This window comes from Protomyctophum parallelum, assembly GCF_964188405.1.
Source record: "Protomyctophum parallelum genome assembly, chromosome: 8".
Classification (NCBI taxonomy): Eukaryota; Metazoa; Chordata; class Actinopteri; order Myctophiformes; family Myctophidae; genus Protomyctophum; species Protomyctophum parallelum.
The window spans coordinates 52,353,917-52,376,081 of record NC_139703.1 but is presented as its reverse complement, the minus strand read 5'-3'; the positions used below and the strand labels follow the sequence as shown (position 1 = coordinate 52,376,081).

The 22,165-nt window shown below is 44.4% G+C and overlaps 1 protein-coding gene across 1 annotated transcript in view; it reads left to right on the top strand.

Moving 5' to 3' along the window:
* LOC310863096 (guanine nucleotide-binding protein G(i) subunit alpha-2-like) overlaps nt 1-21,884 on the top strand; it is a gene marked incomplete at both ends in the record, with an annotated part of 142,917 nt that extends 121,033 nt beyond the window's left edge. The window contains 3 exons of the mRNA XM_083771219.1: nt 6,265-6,394; nt 19,169-19,322; nt 21,694-21,884. Of these exons, the coding sequence (XP_083627345.1) occupies nt 6,265-6,394; nt 19,169-19,322; nt 21,694-21,884 (475 nt within the window). The remainder of the gene's footprint in view (nt 1-6,264; nt 6,395-19,168; nt 19,323-21,693) is intronic.
* Between the last annotated feature and the right edge of the window lie 281 nt (nt 21,885-22,165).

The following is a 22,165-nucleotide window of genomic DNA, read 5'->3' as shown; positions in this document are numbered from 1 at the left end:
AACAAAAAAATTGAATTAAGTGAAATCACTGAATATACCTTTAAGTATATTTTTGATGCCAATACTTTTTTGCACTTTTACTCAAGATTTTTGATTTGATTATATGCAGGACTTTTAACTTGTATAATTGTGGTATTTCTACACTAAAAAGATCGAAGGAGTTATTCCACAACTGTTTTGCAGAAACCTGACATTAGCACTGCATAGAGTTGTCCTGAAGAGTTCACGACATGCAGGGCGTGTTTTCTACACAGCAAAGGACTGTTTGTTGTTGTTTTCTACACAGCGAAGGACTGTTTGTTGTTGTTTTCTACACAGCGGAGGACTGTTTGTTGTTTTGTTGTTTTCTACACAGCGAAGGACTGTTTGCTGTTTTGTTGTTTTCTACACAGCGAAGGACTGTTTGTTGTTGTTTTCTACACAGCGAAGGACTGTTTGTTGTTGTTGTTTTCTACACAGCGAAGGACTGTTTGTTGTTGTTTTCTACACAGCGAAGGACTGTTTGTTGTTGTTTTCTACACAGCGAAGGACTGTTTGTTGTTGTTGTTTTCTACACAGCGAAGGACTGTTTGTTGTTGTTTTCTACACAGCGAAGGACTGTTTGTTGTTGTTGTTTTCTACACAGCGAAGGACTGTTTGTTGTTGTTGTTTTCTACACAGCGAAGGACTGTTTGTTGTTGTTTTCTACACAGCGAAGGACTGTTTGTTGTTGTTTTCTACACAGCGAAGGACTGTTGTTGTTTTGTTGTTTTCTACACAGCGAAGGACTGTTTGTTGTTGTTTTCTACACAGCGAAGGACTGTTTGTTGTTTTGTTGTTTTCTACACAGCGAAGGACTGTTTGTTGTTGTTTTCTACACAGCGAAGGACTGTTTGTTGTTGTTTTCTACACAGCGAAGGACTGTTTGTTGTTGTTGTTTTCTACACAGCGAAGGACTGTTTGTTGTTGTTTTCTACACAGCGAAGGACTGTTTGTTGTTGTTTTCTACACAGCGAAGGACTGTTTGTTGTTGTTGTTTTCTACACAGCGAAGGACTGTTTGTTGTTGTTTTCTACACAGCGAAGGACTGTTTGTTGTTGTTGTTTTCTACACAGCGAAGGACTGTTTGTTGTTGTTTTCTACACAGCGAAGGACTGTTTGTTGTTGTTGTTTTCTACACAGCGAAGGACTGTTTGTTGTTGTTTTCTACACAGCGAAGGACTGTTTGTTGTTGTTGTTTTCTACACAGCGAAGGACTGTTTGTTGTTTTGTTGTTTTCTACACAGCGAAGGACTGTTTGTTGTTTTGTTGTTTTCTACACAGCAAAGGACTGTTTGTTGTTGTTTTCTACACAGCGAAGGACTGTTTGTTGTTTTGTTGTTTTCTACACAGCGAAGGACTGTTTGTTGTTGTTTTCTACACAGCGAAGGACTGTTTGTTGTTGTTTTCTACACAGTGAAGGACTGTTTGTTGTTGTTGTTTTCTACACAGCGAAGGACTGTTTGTTGTTGTTTTCTACACAGCGAAGGACTGTTTGTTGTTGTTTTCTACACAGCGAAGGACTGTTTGTTGTTGTTGTTTTCTACACAGCGAAGGACTGTTTGTTGTTGTTGTTTTCTACACAGCGAAGGACTGTTTGTTGTTGTTTTCTACACAGCGAAGGACTGTTTGTTGTTGTTTTCTACACAGCGAAGGACTGTTTGTTGTTGTTTTCTACACAGCGAAGGACTGTTGTTGTTTTGTTGTTTTCTACACAGCGAAGGACTGTTTGTTGTTGTTTTCTACACAGCGAAGGACTGTTTGTTGTTGTTTTCTACACAGCGAAGGACTGTTTGCTGTTTCGTTGTTTTCTACACAGCGAAGGACTGTTTGTTGTTGTTTTCTACACAGCGAAGGACTGTTTGTTGTTGTTGTTTTCTACACAGCGAAGGACTGTTTGTTGTTGTTGTTTTCTACACAGCGAAGGACTGTTTGTTGTTGTTTTCTACACAGCGAAGGACTGTTTGTTGTTGTTTTCTACACAGCGAAGGACTGTTTGTTGTTGTTGTTTTCTACACAGCGAAGGACTGTTTGTTGTTGTTTTCTACACAGCGAAGGACTGTTTGTTGTTGTTGTTTTCTACACAGCGAAGGACTGTTTGTTGTTGTTGTTTTCTACACAGCGAAGGACTGTTTGTTGTTGTTTTCTACACAGCGAAGGACTGTTTGTTGTTGTTTTCTACACAGCGAAGGACTGTTGTTGTTTTGTTGTTTTCTACACAGCGAAGGACTGTTTGTTGTTGTTTTCTACACAGCGAAGGACTGTTTGTTGTTGTTTTCTACACAGCGAAGGACTGTTTGTTGTTTTGTTGTTTTCTACACAGCGAAGGACTGTTTGTTGTTGTTTTCTACACAGCGAAGGACTGTTTGTTGTTTTGTTGTTTTCTACACAGCAAAGGACTGTTTGTTGTTTTGTTGTTTTCTACACAGCAAAGGACTGTTTGTTGTTGTTTTCTACACAGCGAAGGACTGTTTGTTGTTGTTTTCTACACAGCGAAGGACTGTTTGTTGTTGTTGTTTTCTACACAGCGAAGGACTGTTTGTTGTTGTTTTCTACACAGCGAAGGACTGTTTGTTGTTGTTGTTTTCTACACAGCGAAGGACTGTTTGTTGTTGTTTTCTACACAGCGAAGGACTGTTTGTTGTTGTTGTTTTCTACACAGCGAAGGACTGTTTGTTGTTTTGTTGTTTTCTACACAGCGAAGGACTGTTTGTTGTTTTGTTGTTTTCTACACAGCAAAGGACTGTTTGTTGTTGTTTTCTACACAGCGAAGGACTGTTTGTTGTTTTGTTGTTTTGTACACAGCGAAGGACTGTTTGTTGTTTTGTTGTTTTCTACACAGCGAAGGACTGTTTGTTGTTGTTTTCTACACAGCGAAGGACTGTTTGTTGTTGTTTTCTACACAGCGAAGGACTGTTTGTTGTTGTTGTTTTCTACACAGCGAAGGACTGTTTGTTGTTGTTTTCTACACAGCGAAGGACTGTTTGTTGTTGTTGTTTTCTACACAGCGAAGGACTGTTTGTTGTTGTTTTCTACACAGCGAAGGACTGTTTGTTGTTGTTGTTTTCTACACAGCGAAGGACTGTTTGTTGTTGTTGTTTTCTACACAGCGAAGGACTGTTTGTTGTTGTTTTCTACACAGCGAAGGACTGTTTGTTGTTGTTTTCTACACAGCGAAGGACTGTTTGTTGTTGTTTTCTACACAGCGAAGGACTGTTGTTTTTTTGTTGTTTTCTACACAGCGAAGGACTGTTTGTTGTTGTTTTCTACACAGCGAAGGACTGTTTGTTGTTGTTTTCTACACAGCGAAGGACTGTTGTTGTTTTGTTGTTTTCTACACAGCGAAGGACTGTTTGTTGTTGTTTTCTACACAGCGAAGGACTGTTTGTAGTTTTGTTGTTTTCTACACAGCGAAGGACTGTTTGTTGTTGTTTTCTACACAGCGAAGGACTGTTTGTTGTTTTGTTGTTTTCTACACAGCAAAGGACTGTTTGTTGTTTTGTTGTTTTCTACACAGCAAAGGACTGTTTGTTGTTGTTTTCTACACAGCGAAGGACTGTTTGTTGTTGTTTTCTACACAGCGAAGGACTGTTTGTTGTTGTTGTTTTCTACACAGCGAAGGACTGTTTGTTGTTGTTTTCTACACAGCGAAGGACTGTTTGTTGTTGTTGTTTTCTACACAGCGAAGGACTGTTTGTTGTTGTTTTCTACACAGCGAAGGACTGTTTGTTGTTGTTGTTTTCTACACAGCGAAGGACTGTTTGTTGTTTTGTTGTTTTCTACACAGCGAAGGACTGTTTGTTGTTTTGTTGTTTTCTACACAGCAAAGGACTGTTTGTTGTTGTTTTCTACACAGCGAAGGACTGTTTGTTGTTTTGTTGTTTTCTACACAGCGAAGGACTGTTTGTTGTTTTGTTGTTTTCTACACAGCGAAGGACTGTTTGTTGTTGTTTTCTACACAGCGAAGGACTGTTTGTTGTTGTTTTCTACACAGCGAAGGACTGTTTGTTGTTGTTGTTTTCTACACAGCGAAGGACTGTTTGTTGTTGTTTTCTACACAGCAAGGACTGTTTGTTGTTGTTTTCTACACAGCGAAGGACTGTTGTTGTTTTGTTGTTTTCTACACAGCGAAGGACTGTTTGTTGTTGTTTTCTACACAGCGAAGGACTGTTTGTTGTTGTTTTCTTCACAGCGAAGGACTGTTTGTTGTTGTTTTCTACACAGCGAAGGACTGTTTGTTGTTTTGTTGTTTTCTACACAGCGAAGGACTGTTTGTTGTTGTTTTCTACACAGCAAAGGACTGTTTGTTGTTGTTTTCTACACAGCGAAGGACTGTTGTTGTTTTGTTGTTTTCTACACAGCGAAGGACTGTTTGTTGTTGTTTTCTACACAGCGAAGGACTGTTTGTTGTTGTTTTCTACACAGCGAAGGACTGTTTGTTGTTTTGTTGTTTTCTACACAGCGAAGGACTGTTTGTTGTTGTTTTCTACACAGCGAAGGACTGTTTGTTGTTGTTTTCTACACAGCGAAGGACTGTTTGTTGTTTTGTTGTTTTGTTGTTTTCTACACAGCAAAGGACTGTTTGTTTTGTTGTTTTCTACACAGCGAAGGACTGTTGTTGTTTTGTTGTTTTCTACACAGCGAAGGACTGTTTGTTGTTTTGTTGTTTTCTACACAGCGAAGGACTGTTTGTTGTTGTTTTCTACACAGCGAAGGACTGTTTGTTGTTTTGTTGTTTTCTACACAGCAAAGGACTGTTTGTTGTTTTGTTGTTTTCTACACAGCGAAGGACTGTTTGTTGTTGTTGTTTTCTACACAGCGAAGGACTGTTTGTTGTTGTTTTCTACACAGCAAAGGACTGTTTGTTGTTCACGACATGCCGGGCGTGTTTTCTACACAGCAAAGGACTGTTTGTTGTTGTTTTCTACACAGCGAATGACTGTTTGTTGTTTTGTTGTTTTCTACACAGCGAATAAGGACTGTTTGTTGTTGACGTATAAAAGGCTTCCATCATGCATGGCCACCAGACTGTGACTCGCTCTGCACAAGCTTAGCAGCAGCCTGGTCAGACAGGCTTGCCTTGTGGTGCCTTATAGCAGCCTGGTCAGACAGGCTTGCCTTGTGGTGCCTTATAGCAGCCTGGTCAGACAGGCTTGCCTTGTGGTGCCTTATAGCAGCCTGGTCAGACAGGCTTGCCTTGTGGTGCCTTATAGCAGCCTGGTCAGACAGGCTTGCTTTGCAGTGCCTTAAGCCCTTGTTGACAGACACGCGTAAATCGCCTAAAGCTGCTTTGAGTTGAATTATTTTCAATTTGGGGCATCCAGGGCAGTGTTGTTTTTGGGCAGCACATTTCTATTTTAGTTTTAGTCTTAGTCTCTTGAATAGTGTTCATTTAGTTTTAGTCACATTTTAGTCACCCGGAATGTTTTAGTGTTAGTCTAGTTTTAGTCGACTAAATGTCATAAGATTTTAGTCGACTAAATCTACAGGTGATTTAGTCGACTAAAATGTATTTTGGCGGGCCTTGATGCCGTCATGACTGTTTTTACACTTGTTGAAAATAGCCGATCTACAAGCTCACAACGCGTCGCAACGCGACGCGTTGTGAGCTTGTAGATCTATGCTATGCTATGCATAGATCTATGCTATGCTATTTTCAGCATGCAACCAAGTGTAAAATGACTTATACTGGATCTCTTGTCCACTAGTCCCGTCCTAACATTTTAGTCTAGTTTTTATTTGTTGACGAAATTGTCAGTATATTTAGTCTTATTTTAAGTCATCATAGATAGTTTTAGTCGACGAAAACGACACTGATCCAGGGTGCCACTGCACGCGTACATAGGGGGCGGGGCAGGGTGTCTGATTGGGCACACTCCATCCTAATCTTATTCTGACGTCCAGGCATTTACAGAGATTGATCCTGCCATATAGTTAAACATTAAAGGTGTTTACTTTAGTAATAATAATAGATCCCAGCTGACATTTTTAACCCATTCTGACCTGAGATCAGATTCTAAAAATGTCTTCTACATGCTGACAGTTTTCTGATCTGACCCGAGATCAGATTCAAAAAATGTCTTCCATGTCAGTCGCTCTTCGATTTTTCAAAAATAGCAGACCTACAAGCTCGTATCGCGCCACCGAGTGGCGCGATATGAGCTTGTAGGTCTGCTATTTTTGAAAAAAATCGAAGGGTCAGAATGGGTTAACCTTTATATTTTCCTCCATCCCCCCCCATGGCAGGATGTTTGATGTGGGTGGTCAGCGTTCAGAGAGGAAGAAGTGGATCCACTGTTTTGAAGGGGTCACCGCCATTATCTTCTGTGTTGCCCTGAGCGCGTACGACTTGATGCTGGCCGAAGACGAGGAGATGGTAAGGAATCAGTGTGTGTGTGTGTGTGTGTGTGTGTGTGTGTGTGTGTGTGTGTGTGTGTGTGTGTGTGTGTGTGTGTGTGTGTGTGTGTGTGAAGATGAGGAGATGGTAAGGAATCAGTGTGTGTGTGTGTGTGTGTGTGTGTGTGTGTGTGTGTGTGTGTGTGTGTGTGAAGATGAGGAGATGGTAAGGAATCAGTGTGTGTGTGTGTGTGTGTGTGTGTGTGTGTGTGTGTGTGTGTGTGTGTGTGTGTGTGTGTGTGTGTGTGTGTGTGAAGATGAGGAGATGGTAAGGAATCAGTGTGTGTGTGTGTGTGTGTGTGTGTGTGTGTGTGTGTGTGTGTGTGTGTGTGTGTGTGTGTGTGTGTGTGAAGATGAGGAGATGGTAAGGAATCAGTGTGTGTGTGTGTGTGTGTGTGTGTGTGTGTGTGTGTGTGTGTGTGTGTGTGTGTGTGTGTGTGTGTGTGTGTGTGTGTGTGTGTGTGTGTGTGTGTGTGTGTGTGTGTGTGTGAAGATGAAGAGATGGTAAGGAATCAGTGTGTGTGTGTGTGTGTGTGTGTGTGTGTGTGTGTGTGTGTGTGTGTGTGTGTGTGTGTGTGTGTGTGTGTGTGTGAAGATGAGGAGATGGTAAGGAATCGGTGTGTGTGTGTGTGTGTGTGTGTGTGTGTGTGTGTGTGTGTGTGTGTGTGTGTGTGTGTGTGTGTGTGTGTGTGTGTGTGTGTGTGTGTGTGTGTGTGCGTGCAGAGGCGAATACTTCTTATAACTGTCCTGATAGCCAGTTATTCAACACAGCCACACTAGCCAACAACAGAATAAAAAGGAATTTTGAGAACCGAACGGATGATCTTCTAAAATATTATAAAATTATATCGGCCTACAGAAAAAACAAAAACCTTAAACATTATCTAGTACACAGCAAGCTAAAAGAAATCAACACACCAGCACGCCAGGGACCAGAATACTTCAAACCCAAACAATTAGTCAAAAATGGAACTACAAAACGCGTGTTAGAGATTAAACAACGAATAACAACCAGAACCAGCAACTGCATTTACTTAATCACATGTGAAAAATGTGGTTTACAATATGTCGGAGAAACGGGTAAAACAATAGGTACAAGGCTGGGACAACACAGATACAATATTAACAATGCAAAAAAGACAACCATAAGGTTGGTTCAACATTTCATGCATTGAAGCTCTAAAATGCGCTGGACTTCAACACAATCCCAACTGGACAGTTGAAAAACAGTGGATTAAGAACCTCAACACGGATTTTCCTGGAGGCTTAAACATGCCTAAAATCAGATCTTGAACACAACAAAACTTAAACTCAGGATTAAACTGGAGAAATCTAAAAGTGATTGGATCAGACTTCCTTCGGATACATGGCGAATGCATTCATTCCTTGCATTGTGCCTACACATGTCGCTGTAGGCACAGTGCACTGAAGTTTACAACATGTGTAGGCACTAAGGCACAGTGCACTGAAGTTTTTTAATTCCCCCTCCATGGTTTGTTTGCCCGTAAAGGTGGAAAGGTGTGACTATACGTGACAAAAATTACAATTCTGGGAAGCCTAGGGGTGATAATGAAGCCCAGGGGTGATAATGAAGCCCAGGGGTGATAATGAAGCCTAGGGGTGCTAATGAAGCCCAGGGGTGCTAATGAAGCCCAGGGGTGCTAATGAAGCCTAGGGGTGCTAATGAAGCCCAGGGGTGATAATGAAGCCTAGGGGTGATAATGAAGCCAGGGGTGATAATGAAGCCCAGGGGTGCTAATGAAGCCCAGGGGTGCTAATGAAGCCAGGGGTGCTAATGAAGCCAGGGGTGCTAATGAAGCCCAGGGGTGATAATGAAGCCCAGGGGTGATAATGAAGCCCAGGGGTGATAATGAAGCCAGGGGTGCTAATGAAGCCCAGGGGTGCTAATGAAGCCCAGGGGTGCTAATGAAGCCAGGGGTGCTAATGAAGCCCAGGGGTGCTAATGAAGCCCAGGGGTGATAATGAAGCCCAGGGGTGATAATGAAGCCTAGGGGTGATAATGAAGCCTAGGGGTGCTAATGAAGCCCAGGGGTGATAATGAAGCCTAGGGGTGCTAATGAAGCCCAGGGGTGCTAATGAAGCCCAGGGGTGATAATGAAGCCCAGGGGTGATAATGAAGCCTAGGGGTGCTAATGAAGCCCAGGGGTGATAATGAAGCCCAGGGGTGCTAATGAAGCCCAGGGGTGATAATGAAGCCCAGGGGTGCTAATGAAGCCAGGGGTGCTAATGAAGCCAGGGGTGCTAATGAAGCCTAGGGGTGCTAATGAAGCCCAGGGGTGCTAATGAAGCCAGGGGTGCTAATGAAGCCTAGGGGTGCTAATGAAGCCAGGGGTGCTAATGAAGCCAGGGGTGCTAATGAAGCCCAGGGGTGCTAATGAAGCCCAGGGGTGCTAATGAAGCCCAGGGGTGCTAATTTGTCATTTGTGTTCCTATTTTCTTCATGGGTGCTCAAGCACAGACGCACCCACGTAGTCGGCGCTGCTGTGTGTGTGTGTGTGTGTGTGTGTGTGTGTGTGTGTGTGTGTGTGTGTGTGTGTGTGTGTGTGTGTGTGTGTGTGTGTGTGTGTGTGTGTGTGTGTGTGTGTGTGTGTGTGTCCAAACTACACTGTAAAATCCATAGGGTTAATTTAACTCATACCACCCCGTACAACGTTGTGTCCGCGCCAGTAGTAACAAGCAGTAACAATCATACCACGTTCTGTTCATGTCAACTGTAGGTAGGGAGGGAGGGAGGGAGGGAGGGAGGGAGGGAGGGAGGGAGGGAGGGAGGGAGGTAGGGAGGGGAGGGAGGCGAGGGAGGTAGGGAGGGAGGGAGGGGAGGGAGGTAGGGAGGTAGGGAGGGAGGGAGGGAGGGAGGGAGGGAGGGAGGTAGGTAGGTAGGGAGGGACGGAGGGAGGGAGGGAGGGGAGGGAGGTAGGGAGGGAGGGAGGGAGGGAGGGGAGGTAGGGAGGGAGGGAGGGGGGGGAGGTAGGGAGGGAGGGAGGGAGGGGAGGGAGGTAGGGAGGTAGGGAGGGAGGGAGGGAGGGAGGGAGGGAGGTAGGTAGGGAGGGACGGAGGGAGGGAGGGAGGGGAGGGAGGTAGGGAGGTAGGGAGGGAGGGAGGGAGGGGAGGGAGGTAGGGAGGGAGGGAGGGAGGGAGGGAGGGAGGGAGGTAGGTAGGTAGGGAGGTAGGTAGGGAGGGAGGGAGGGGAGGGAGGTAGGGAGGTAGGGAGGGAGGGAGGGAGGGAGGTAGGGAGGGAGGGAGGGAGGGAGGGAGGTAGGTAGGGAGGTAGGGAGGGAGGGAGGGAGGTAGGGAGGTAGGGAGGGAGGGAGGGAGGGAGGGAGGGAGGGAGGTAGGGAGGGAGGGAGGGAGGTAGGTAGGGAGGTAGGGAGGGAGGTAGGGAGGGAGGGAGGGAGGGAGGGAGGTAGGGAGGGAGGTAAGGAGGGAGGGAGGGTTGTAGGGAGGGAGGGAGGGTTGTAGGGAGGGAGGGAGGGAGGGAGGGAGGTAGGGAGGGAGGGAGGGAGGGAGGGAGGGAGGGAGGGAGGTAGGGAGGTAGGGAGGGAGGTAGGGAGGGAGGTAGGGAGGGGAGGGAGGGAGGGAGGGAGGGAGGGAGGGAGGTAGGTAGGGAGGGAGGGAGGGAGGGAGGGAGGGAGGGAGGGAGGGAGGGGGGAGGGGAGGGGAGGGAGGGAGGGAGGGAGGGAGGTAGGGAGGGAGGGGGGGGGGGGGGAGGGAGGGAGGGAGGGAGGGAGGTAGGTAGGTAGGTAGGGAGGGAGGGGGGGGGGGGGGAGGGAGGGAGGGAGGGAGGGAGGGAGGGAGGGAGGGAGGGGAGGGGAGGGGAGGGAGGGAGGGAGGGAGGGAGGGAGGGAGGGAGGTAGGTAGGTAGGGAGGGAGGGAGGGAGGGAGGGAGGGAGGGAGGGAGGGAGGGAGGGAGGGAGGTAGGGAGGGAGGGAGGGAGGGACGGAGGTAGGGAGGTAGGTAGGGAGGTAGGGAGGGAGGGAGGGAGGGAGGGAGGGAGGGAGGTAGGTAGGTAGGGAGGGAGGGAGGGAGGGAGGGAGGGAGGTAGGTAGGGAGGGAGGGAGGGAGGGAGGGAGGGAGGGAGGTAGGTAGGGAGGGAGGGAGGGAGGGAGGGAGGTAGGGAGGTAGGGAGGTAGGTAGGGAGGGAGGGAGGTAGGGAGGTAGGGAGGTAGGTAGGTAGGTAGGTAGGTAGGTAGGGAGGGAGGGAGGGAGGGAGGTAGGTAGGGAGGGAGGGAGGGAGGGAGGGAGGGAGGGAGGGAGGTAGGTAGGTAGGTAGGGAGGGAGGGAGGGAGGTAGGGAGGGAGGGAGGGAGGGAGGTAGGGAGGGAGGGAGGGAGGGAGGTAGGGGGATAGGTAGGTAGGTAGGGAGGGAGGGAGGGAGGTAGGTAGGTAGGGAGGTAGGTAGGTAGGTAGGTAGGTAGGTAGGTAGGGAGGGAGGGAGGGAGGGAGGTAGGGAGGTAGGTAGGTAGGTAGGTAGGTAGGTAGGTAGGTAGGTAGGTAGGTAGGTAGGTAGGTAGGGAGGGAGGGAGGGAGGGAGGTAGGGGGATAGGTAGGTAGGGAGGGAGGGAGGGAGGTAGGGAGGTAGGGAGGTAGGTAGGTAGGTAGGTAGGTAGGGAGGGAGGGAGGGAGGTAGGGAGGTAGGGAGGTAGGTAGGTAGGGAGGTAGGTAGGTAGGTAGGTAGGTAGGGAGGGAGGGAGGGAGGGAGGGAGGGAGGGAGGGAGGTAGGGAGGTAGGTAGGTAGGTAGGGAGGGAGGTAGGGAGGTAGGGAGGTAGGTAGGTAGGTAGGTAGGTAGGGAGGGAGGGAGGGAGGGAGGGAGGGAGGGAGGTAGGGAGGTAGGTAGGTAGGTAGGTAGGTAGGGAGGGAGGGAGGGAGGGAGGTAGGGAGGGAGGTAGGTAGGTAGGTAGGTAGGTAGGTAGGGAGGGAGGGAGGTAGGGAGGTAGGGAGGTAGGTAGGTAGGTAGGTAGGTAGGTAGGGAGGGAGGGAGGGAGGGAGGGAGGGAGGGAGGGAGGGAGGTAGGGAGGTAGGTAGGTAGGTAGGTAGGTAGGTAGGTAGGGAGGGAGGGAGGGAGGGAGGTAGGGGGATAGGTAGGTAGGGAGGGAGGGAGGGAGGGAGGGAGGTAGGTAGGTACGGTAGGGTGTTTGCATTCATGAACATGTGTACCTAAAGTGCCCACTGAGTGTACTCGCTGAGACATTAATGATGCTAAAGAACAAACTGTGCCAGTTTGGCATTTAAATATAGAACAACACTGACAGCTTGTGGCCAATGTTGGAACTTTAGTTACTTTATGTTGGCTCCAATCTTGGAACCCATTGGCTAAAACAAAGGAAAGGACAGTGCCCTCTTTTCCTTTGAGTTGACAGTCTGTCCAGACAGACTATGGTGGGTCTAACACCTGGTTCTCAGGGGTCCGAATGGGCCCTTAAGGCCCTGTTAACCCATTCTGAAAGGGAACCCATTTTGGTCTCAGCATTATGTTATGCTTTAGCTATTGAAAAATAGCAGATCTACAAGCTCATAGCGCGCCACCGAGTGGCGCGCTACGAGCTTGTAGGTCTGCTATTTTTTTTAAATCGAAGAGCGACTGACGTAGAAGACATTTTTTAGAATCTGATCTCAGGTCAGAATGGAAAACTGTCAGGATGTAGAAGACATTTTTAGAATCTGATCTCAGGTCAGAATGGAAAACTGTCAGGATGTAGAAGACATTTTTTAGAATCTGATCTCAGGTCAGAATGAAAACTGTCAGGATGTAGAAGACATTTTTTAGAATCTGATCTCAGGTCAGAATGAAAACTGTCAGGATGTAGAAGACATTTTTTAGAATCTGATCTCAGGTCAGAATGAAAAACTGTCAGGATGTAGAAGACATTTTTAGAATCTGATCTCAGGTCAGAATGAAAACTGTCAGGATGTAGAAGACATTTTTTTTAATCTGATCTCAGGTCAGAATGGAAAACTGTCAGGATGTAGAAGACATTTTTTAGAATCTGATCTCAGGTCAGAATGAAAACTGTCAGGATGTAGAAGACATTGTTTTTAATCTGATCTCAGGTCAGAATGGAAAACTGTCAGGATGTAAAAGACATTTTTTAGAATCTGATCTCAGGTCAGAATGGAAAACTGTCAGGATGTAGAAGACATTTTTTAGAATCTGATCTCAGGTCAGAATGGAAAACTGTCAGGATGTAGAAGACATTGTTTTTAATCTGATCTCAGGTCAGAATGAAAACTGTCAGGATGTAGAAGACATTGTTTTTAATCTGATCTCAGGTCAGAATGGAAAACTGTCAGGATGTAAAAGACATTTTTTAGAATCTGATCTCAGGTCAGAATGGAAAACTGTCAGGATGTAGAAGACATTTTTTAGAATCTGATCTCAGGCCAGAATGGAAAACTGTCAGGATGTAGAAGACATTTTTTAGAATCTGATCTCAGGTCAGAATGGAAAACTGTCAGGATGTAGAAGACATTTTTTAGAATCTGATCTCAGGTCAGAATGGAAAACTGTCAGGATGTAGAAGACATTTTTTAGAATCTGATCTCAGGTCAGAATGGAAAACTGTCAGGATGTAGAAGACATTTTTTAGAATCTGATCTCAGGTCAGAATGGAAAACTGTCAGGATGTAGAAGACATTTTTTGAATCTGATCTCAGGTCAGAATGGAAAACTGTCAGGATGTAGAAGACATTTTTAGAATCTGATCTCAGGTCAGAATGAAAACTGTCAGGATGTAGAAGACATTTTTAGAATCTGATCTCAGGTCAGAATGAAAACTGTCAGGATGTAGAAGACATTTTTAGAATCTGATCTCAGGTCAGAATGAAAACTGTCAGGATGTAGAAGACATTTTTAGAATCTGATCTCAGGTCAGAATGAAAACTGTCAGGATGTAGAAGACATTTTTAGAATCTGATCTCAGGTCAGAATGAAAACTGTCAGGATGTAGAAGACATTTTTAGAATCTGATCTCAGGTCAGAATGGAAAACTGTCAGGATGTAGAAGACATTTTTTAGAATCTGATCTCAGGTCAGAATGAAAACTGTCAGGATGTAGAAGACATTTTTAGAATCTGATCTCAGGTCAGAATGGAAAACTGTCAGGATGTAGAAGACATTTTTTAGAATCTGATCTCAGGTCAGAATGGAAAACTGTCAGGATGTAGAAGACATTTTTTAGAATCTGATCTCAGGTCAGAATGAAAACTGTCAGGATGTAGAAGACATTGTTTTTAATCTGATCTCAGGTCAGAATGGAAAACTGTCAGGATGTAAAAGACATTTTTTTTAATCTGATCTCAGGTCAGAATGGAAAACTGTCAGGATGTAGAAGACATTTTTAGAATCTGATCTCAGGCCAGAATGGAAAACTGTCAGGATGTAGAAGACATTTTTTAGAATCTGATCTCAGGTCAGAATGGAAAACTGTCAGGATGTAGAAGACATTTTTTAGAATCTGATCTCAGGTCAGAATGGAAAACTGTCAGGATGTAGAAGACATTTTTTAGAATCTGATCTCAGGTCAGAATGGAAAACTGTCAGGATGTAGAAGACATTTTTAGAATCTGATCTCAGGTCAGAATGGAAAACTGTCAGGATGTAGAAGACATTTTTTAGAATCTGATCTCAGGTCAGAATGAAAACTGTCAGGATGTAGAAGACATTTTTAGAATCTGATCTCAGGTCAGAATGAAAACTGTCAGGATGTAGAAGACATTTTTAGAATCTGATCTCAGGTCAGAATGGAAAACTGTCAGGATGTAGAAGACATTTTTTAGAATCTGATCTCAGGTCAGAATGAAAACTGTCAGGATGTAGAAGACATTTTTAGAATCTGATCTCAGGTCAGAATGGAAAACTGTCAGGATGTAGAAGACATTTTTTAGAATCTGATCTCAGGTCAGAATGGAAAACTGTCAGGATGTAGAAGACATTTTTTAGAATCTGATCTCAGGTCAGAATGAAAACTGTCAGGATGTAGAAGACATTGTTTTTAATCTGATCTCAGGTCAGAATGGAAAACTGTCAGGATGTAAAAGACATTTTTTTTAATCTGATCTCAGGTCAGAATGGAAAACTGTCAGGATGTAGAAGACATTTTTAGAATCTGATCTCAGGCCAGAATGGAAAACTGTCAGGATGTAGAAGACATTTTTTAGAATCTGATCTCAGGTCAGAATGGAAAACTGTCAGGATGTAGAAGACATTTTTTAGAATCTGATCTCAGGTCAGAATGGAAAACTGTCAGGATGTAGAAGACATTTTTTAGAATCTGATCTCAGGTCAGAATGGAAAACTGTCAGGATGTAGAAGACATTTTTAGAATCTGATCTCAGGTCAGAATGGAAAACTGTCAGGATGTAGAAGACATTTTTTAGAATCTGATCTCAGGTCAGAATGAAAACTATCAGGATGTAGAAGACATTTTTAGAATCTGATCTCAGGTCAGAATGGAAAACTGTCAGGATGTAGAAGACATTTTTAGAATCTGATCTCAGGTCAGAATGAAAACTGTCAGGATGTAGAAGACATTTTTAGAATCTGATCTCAGGTCAGAATGGAAAACTGTCAGGATGTAGAAGACATTTTTTAGAATCTGATCTCAGGTCAGAATGGAAAACTGTCAGGATGTAGAAGACATTTTTTAGAATCTGATCTCAGGTCAGAATGAAAACTGTCAGGATGTAGAAGATATTTTTAGAATCTGATCTCAGGTCAGAATGGGTTAAGGCCCTGTTAACCGTACCAATAAAAGCCTTGATGCGAGTCACATTTTATTGGGAAGGTATTATTCTTCCGGTTCGAGGGAAAGGAAGTTCCAGATTGAGGGTTTCCGGCCTGATGACTACAAAACAATGACTACAAAACAATGACTACAAAACAATGACTACAAAACAATGACTACAAAACAATGACTACAAAACAATGACTACACAACATGACGTAACGATCATAAACCCCTAAAGGAATGCTGCCATAGGCTAGTGTCAGAGTAGGGATGTTTGTTGTTAGGGTGGTATCGATTCTGGTTCAGGTTCTAATTCTCCATATAGGTATTCTTTTAAAACCCATTCTGACCTGAGATCAGATTCATACGAGGTTTCCACTGGACACACACTGGTCTGATTAACTCCATTCTGACTTGAGATCAGATTCTAAAAATGTCAGGTCGCTCTTCGATTTTTCAAAAATAGCAGACCTACAAGCTCATAGCGCGCCACTCGGTGGCGCGCTATGAGCTTGTAGATCTGCTATTTTTCAATAGCTAAAGCATGACATGATGCTAACACCAAAATGGGTTCCCGTTCAGAATGGGTTAAGGTCACATGTTTAGATAACAAAAATATCTGAATTATTTTAAACGTTACATGAAGTAAAATGTATTTAAATGTGTATACGTAGTACCTGCTGAGATACAGACAGTGGTGGCTGGCAGTGATTTTGGGTGGGGGGGGGGGGGGCTATAAGACATCCATTTGATTATACTATATGCTACTAGTTCAACCTGCAGCAATAGCATCATATTCCAGATATCAAAGTACAGCAATGACACTGTACTACAGACCTATGCTTTGTTACAGCAATGACACTGTACTACAGGCCTATACTTTGTTACAGCAATGACACTGTACTACAGGCCTATACTTTGTTACAGCAATGACACTGTACTACAGACCTATACTTTGTTACAGCAATGACACTGTACTACAGACCTATACTTTGTTACAGCAATGACACTGTACTACAGGCCTATACTTTGTTACATCAATGACACTGTACTACAGGCCTATACTTTGTTACATCAATGAGACTGTACTACAGACCTATTGTTACAGAAATGACACTGTACTACAGACCTATACTTTGTTACATCAATGACACTGTACTACAGACCTATACTTTGTTACATCAATGACACTGTACTACAGGCCTATACTTTGTTACAGCAATGACACTGTACTACAGGCCTATACTTTGTTACATCAATGACACTGTACTACAGGCCTATACTTTGTTACATCAATGACACTGTACTACAGGCCTATACTTTGTTACATCAATGACACTGTACTACAGACCTATTGTTACAGAAATGACACTGTAGGCCTACTACAGACCTATACTTTGTTACAGCAATGACACTGTACTACAGACCTATACTTTGTTACATCAATGACACTGTACTACAGACCTATACTTTGTTACAGCAATGACACTGTACTACAGGCCTATACTTTGTTACAGAAAGAGCTCCACAACAACAGAAGTGCATGCCCACAACAAACACTCCCCTGAACATGGTTTGTATTTGTACAGATAGCTGCTCTTATACTGTCATTAATAAGGACAGTACACATGCACGTGCTCGCTCTCACACACACACACACACACACACACAAGCGCCAAGACGAATCAAACACACACGCTCGCGCGCTGCGCGCAACTGGCGCAGACGGCACCGACCAAAATGGAATAAAGATGCAAGCAACTTGCAAGGCGCACGCACTCGCGCACGCACACCGCACCCAAACAACACTAACACACGCACACAAACACAGCCTCTCTCTCTCTCTCTCTCTCTCTCTCTCTCTCTCTCTCTCTCTGTCTCCCCTCTCTCTCCCCAACTCAACGAGAGCTCGAGCCACTTTCAATGTGATTAAACCAGAGATTATGTTTCTAAACTCTGTGAGATGAATGAATGAAGCAGAACCACTCTACCTTTCTGTGGGTCCGGTGTGCGGTCAGCTGTCTGCCCCAAGCAAGAATTTATAACTCACAAAACGTATTCTTCGTATCCTTTCCTTTTGTTATATCCAAAATGGACGATATGCTCCCAGTCTCTTCACTTCATTTTCCCCTCCACGGACACGGGACAAAACGGATTATAAAGTAAATAATAAACTTATTTCATTTCAAATACTTCCACCCGCCATTCTTTCACATCATAAACAACCACACACGAGCAGGTGCTGTGATTGATCAAAAGCCAATGACCTCACGGTCTGAGGCGGGCCTTAGGGCTGAGCACAGCCCTCTATTGGCTCTGGGGCTGAGAGATTTCAGCCCCAATGGCAAGTAAACCAAGCAGGCGTGTCTTGGCAGCTGTCAATCATTCATCCAATGGAAGCCTCAGCCAGTTTTCAGACATTTTCTGAAATACCTATATGTTTCTAGGCCTATATCACTCAATATTTCATGTCAAGGACCCCAAAAATGATCTGTAATTGCCCACCAAGACCCCCCCCATCTGAAAATATGTTGTTACAGGGACCCCCCCCCCCCCCCCCCAGAAGCAAAGATTTGAGTTAAAAACGTTCGTTCTGAAAAAATATATTCCAAATTTGAGGCACATTTTCACGATTTAAAAAAAATAGCAGACCTACAAGCTCGTAGCGCGCCACTCTGTGTCGCGCTATGAGCTTGTAGATCTGCTATTTTTCAATAGCTAAATTATAACATAATGTTTAAAACACCAAAATGGGTTAATAATAATTTCTCATCTTTACTCCATAAGATAGGGAGGGCTGAGCCCCCCTTGCCCCATTGATACAAGCCACCCCTAAGACAATGCTGAAACACGTTTCCCTATTTAAGTTGTCAACTTTGAGACTATGAGAATATGTTTATTTATTCCATGTCAACACAATAATAATAATAATAATAATAATAATAAAACTTTATTTGTATAGCACCTTTCATGACATGAAATGCAGCTCAAAGTGCTTTACAGAACAATGGAGAATAAAAGAAAAGCAAGGCAACGACATTAAAAAACAAGCAGTTACAGTGAGGACATGAAAAATAAAAAATAAAATATCAATTAAAGGCAATGTTGTATAAGTGCGTCTTGAGCTGAGCTTTAAAAATGTCTACAGAGGCTGCCTGACGAAGGTACAGTGGGAGCTTGTTCCAAGCCGACGGCCCGTAGAAGCAAAAAGCTGCTTCCCCGTATTTTTTTGTTAGAAATAGAAAATAACTCCCTTTTCTGTGGAATTTCTTAACCTCAGACTTCCCAGTAACTGACAAACATTGACACACTTCCACGGAACGGTGCAAGCACAAGTTTAGTGCACTGTTCTGTGGAGGAAAATACAACATCTTCACTTTGCTACAATTACTAAATGCATGGTCAGGGACCAACGTGCAATACCTTCAGGGACCACCTGTTGTAGTTCATGGTTGTACTCTTTCTTTAAGGGGAGAAATAACTGGACGGTTAAATGTTTGATACCTTCATTTGTATGGTTACCCGGTACATTTGGATTCGGTTCCTACTTGAAACCAAATTGTGATACTCAACCCTAATTGTCAGCGGTCTAACTTAGGTGTCCCTCCCTCCAGAACCCTAGTTGTCAGTGGTCTAACTTAGGCGTCCCTCCCTCCAGAACCCTAATTGTCAGTGGTCTAACTTAGGTGTCCCTCCCTCCAGAACCCTAGTTGTCAGTGGTCTAACTTAGGTGTCCCTCCCTCCAGAACCCTAATTGTCAGTGGTCTAACTTAGGTGTCCCTCCCTCCAGAACCCTAGTTGTCAGTGGTCTAACTTAGGTGTCCCTCCCTCCAGAACCCTAATTGTCAGTGGTCTAACTTAGGTGTCCCTCCCTCCAGAACCCTAATTGTCAGTGGTCTAACTTAGGTGTCCCTTCCTCCAGAACCCTAATTGTCAGTGGTCTAACTTAGGCGTCCCTCCCTCCAGAACCCTAATTGTCAGTGGTCTAACTTAGGCGTCCCTCCCTCCAGAACCGAATGCACGAGAGCATGAAGCTGTTTGACTCCATCTGCAACAACAAGTGGTTCACAGAGACCTCCATCATCCTCTTCCTCAACAAGAAGGACCTGTTTGAGGAGAAGATCTGTCGCAGCCCGCTCACCATCTGCTACCCTGAATATGCAGGTAGGTGGCGCTGTCGCACACAATGGCCCAGCCTAATTTATGTTTTCCCCACTAAAACATAAATATTGTTTTCGCGGTGAAAATATGTATGGGGGTCATTCCAGTCCTGACTGGGCACATGGGGGTCATTCCAGTCCTGACTGGGCACATGGGGGTCATTCCACAGCTGGGGAGCCAGGAGGAAGAACAGGATGCATGGAGCATTAGCCAGGATGTAATATGGAAGGGAGGGATAGACATCCTGTGTTAGCTTATCCTAAAATGTGCATGAATGGGTGTAGGGATGACCATGCCCTGAAGATAAGGGGGTGACCATGAATGGGTGTTGGGGTGACCATGCCCTGAAGATAAGGGGGTGACCATGAATGGGTGTAAGGGGTGACCATGCCCTGAAGATAAGGGGGTGACCATGAATGGGTGTTGGGGTGACCATGCCCTGAAGATAAGGGGGTGACCATGAATGGGTGTTGGGGTGACCATGCCCTGAAGATAAGGGGGTGACCATGAATGGGTGTAGGGGTGACCATACCCTGAAGATAAGGGGGTGACCATGAATGGGTGTAGGGTGTCTAAATACTTCACTAAGATACCCATGTACCTGTCTAAATACTTCACTAAGATACCCATGTACCTGTCTAAATACTTCACTAAGATACCCATGTACCTGTGTAAATACTTCACTAAGATACCCATGTACCTGTCTAGATACTTCACTAAGATACCCATGTACCTGTCTAGATACTTCACTAAGATACCCATGTACCTGTCTAGATACTTCACTAAGATACCCATGTACCTGTCTAGATACTTCACTAAGATACCCATGTACCTGTGTAAATACTTCACTAAGATACCCATGTACCTGTCTAGATACTTCACTAAGATACCCATGTACCTGTCTAGATACTTCACTAAGATACCCATGTACCTGTCTAGATACTTCACTAAGATACCCATGTACCTGTCTAGATACTTCACTAAGATACCCATGTACCTGTCTAGATACTTCACTAAGATACCCATGTACCTGTCTAGATACTTCACTAAGATACCCATGTACCTGTCTAGATACTTCACTAAGATACCCATGTACCTGTCTAGATACTTCCTTAATGTAAACAAAGTCCACACCCACAACACCAGAGGGAGTGCAACAAACCATGTGCAACCCAGATTCGGCACAAACGAGGGACTAAATTATTTTCGCTCCTATGCCACCAAAATGTGGAACGCCCTACCAACAGTCATTAAGACATGTGAATCCCTTGACTCCTTCAAAACCGCTCTCAAAGGGCACCTACGGATGGCTGCAATTCGAAACTGGCCTCTGTAAAATCTGAATCCCACCCATTGTGAATGGGTGAATTCCCCTCACTGTATATGTATCTTTTCCCTTTTTGCTTCCTATATGATGAATTCCTGTTCTGTTCTTTAGCTACATAGAAGTGTCTATTTGTATGTCTCTAAATGTTTTGATGAATTGAACAATGTGGACCCTGTTGTAAACAAGTGTAATGCTTAATTGGGTCGTCCACTCACAGTTAACAGTCTTTGTATTGAGTTTGTGCTTGAAATGTACTGTAAATTCTGCAAACTGTTAATAAATATTTCAATCAATCAATCAATTGTTGTGGCTGCCCCGAGGCTCTGGAATAGCCTGCCACTTCATATTAGAATGAGAGCCTCCCGGTCCGCAGAACATTTTAAATCACTATTGAAGACACATTTCTTCTCTCTGGCTTTTGAGCAATTCTGATACTCCCAAGACTATAGATTCCACCTCATTATTTTCTGCTGTGCATATTTTAACTTGTTTTTCAATTTCTGCATGCATTTTGTTGTATATCCTTTTGTGTTATTGTTGTTTCTCCTGCTATATGTTGTATTCTCTTTGTATATGCTCTTTGGTTAACTTTGGTCATTTGAGATGTGTTCTATATACAATTTGAGTTGAGTTGAGTTGAGTTGAGTTGAGACAGGGGGAATGGTGTCAGGGGAATAACAGTCCAAATGGATTCAGGCTAGCTGACACAAAAAGCACAAACCTAGGTTAGCCCCTTTCGGAACCCTGAATACCTTTTTTGTATGTGGGATGTCATGCCGACATCACACATAGGAAAAAGGTATTCAGGGTTCCGAAAGGTGCTAAAACCTAGGTCATGTTCCTATGTACATAATCTATATTAATCATGTTCACTACGGAGGAAAGGTGCTAAAACCTAGGTCATGTTCCTATGTACATAATCTATATTAATCATGTTCCTACAGAGAAAGGTGCTAACCTAGGTCATGTTCCTATTTACATAATCTATTAATCATGTTCACTACGGAGGAAGCTATTTCCTCACCGTTCCACATTCTCGCCTCCCAGGAGCCAACAAGTATGACGAAGCGGCCAGTTACATCCAGACCAAGTTCGAGGACCTGAACAAGAAGAAGGACACGAAAGAGATCTACACCCACTTCACCTGCGCCACCGACACCCAGAACGTTCAGTTCGTCTTCGACGCCGTCACCGACGTCATCATCAAGACCAACCTGAAGGACTGTGGGCTCTTCTGAACGCACCACACACACTGTGGCTACCCAGGGGAGAATAGGCAAGATTCACAATAAAACAAGAGGCTCAGAGTCAGATTCAACTTAAATGTAACTTAAATTGTCTTTTATTAACTTGTTAGGGAAAGGGGAAAACGGGGCAAAACGTCAACTTAGGGTTCCTCCTTTCAGGGGCTTGGGCTTCTATGCACAGTCCTGTGGGCAGAGCAGAGAGAGACCTAATGATTGTGTAGGAAAAATATTCTCTATGAGGCAGTTCTCTGGGCAATATCGGTAGAGGGCGC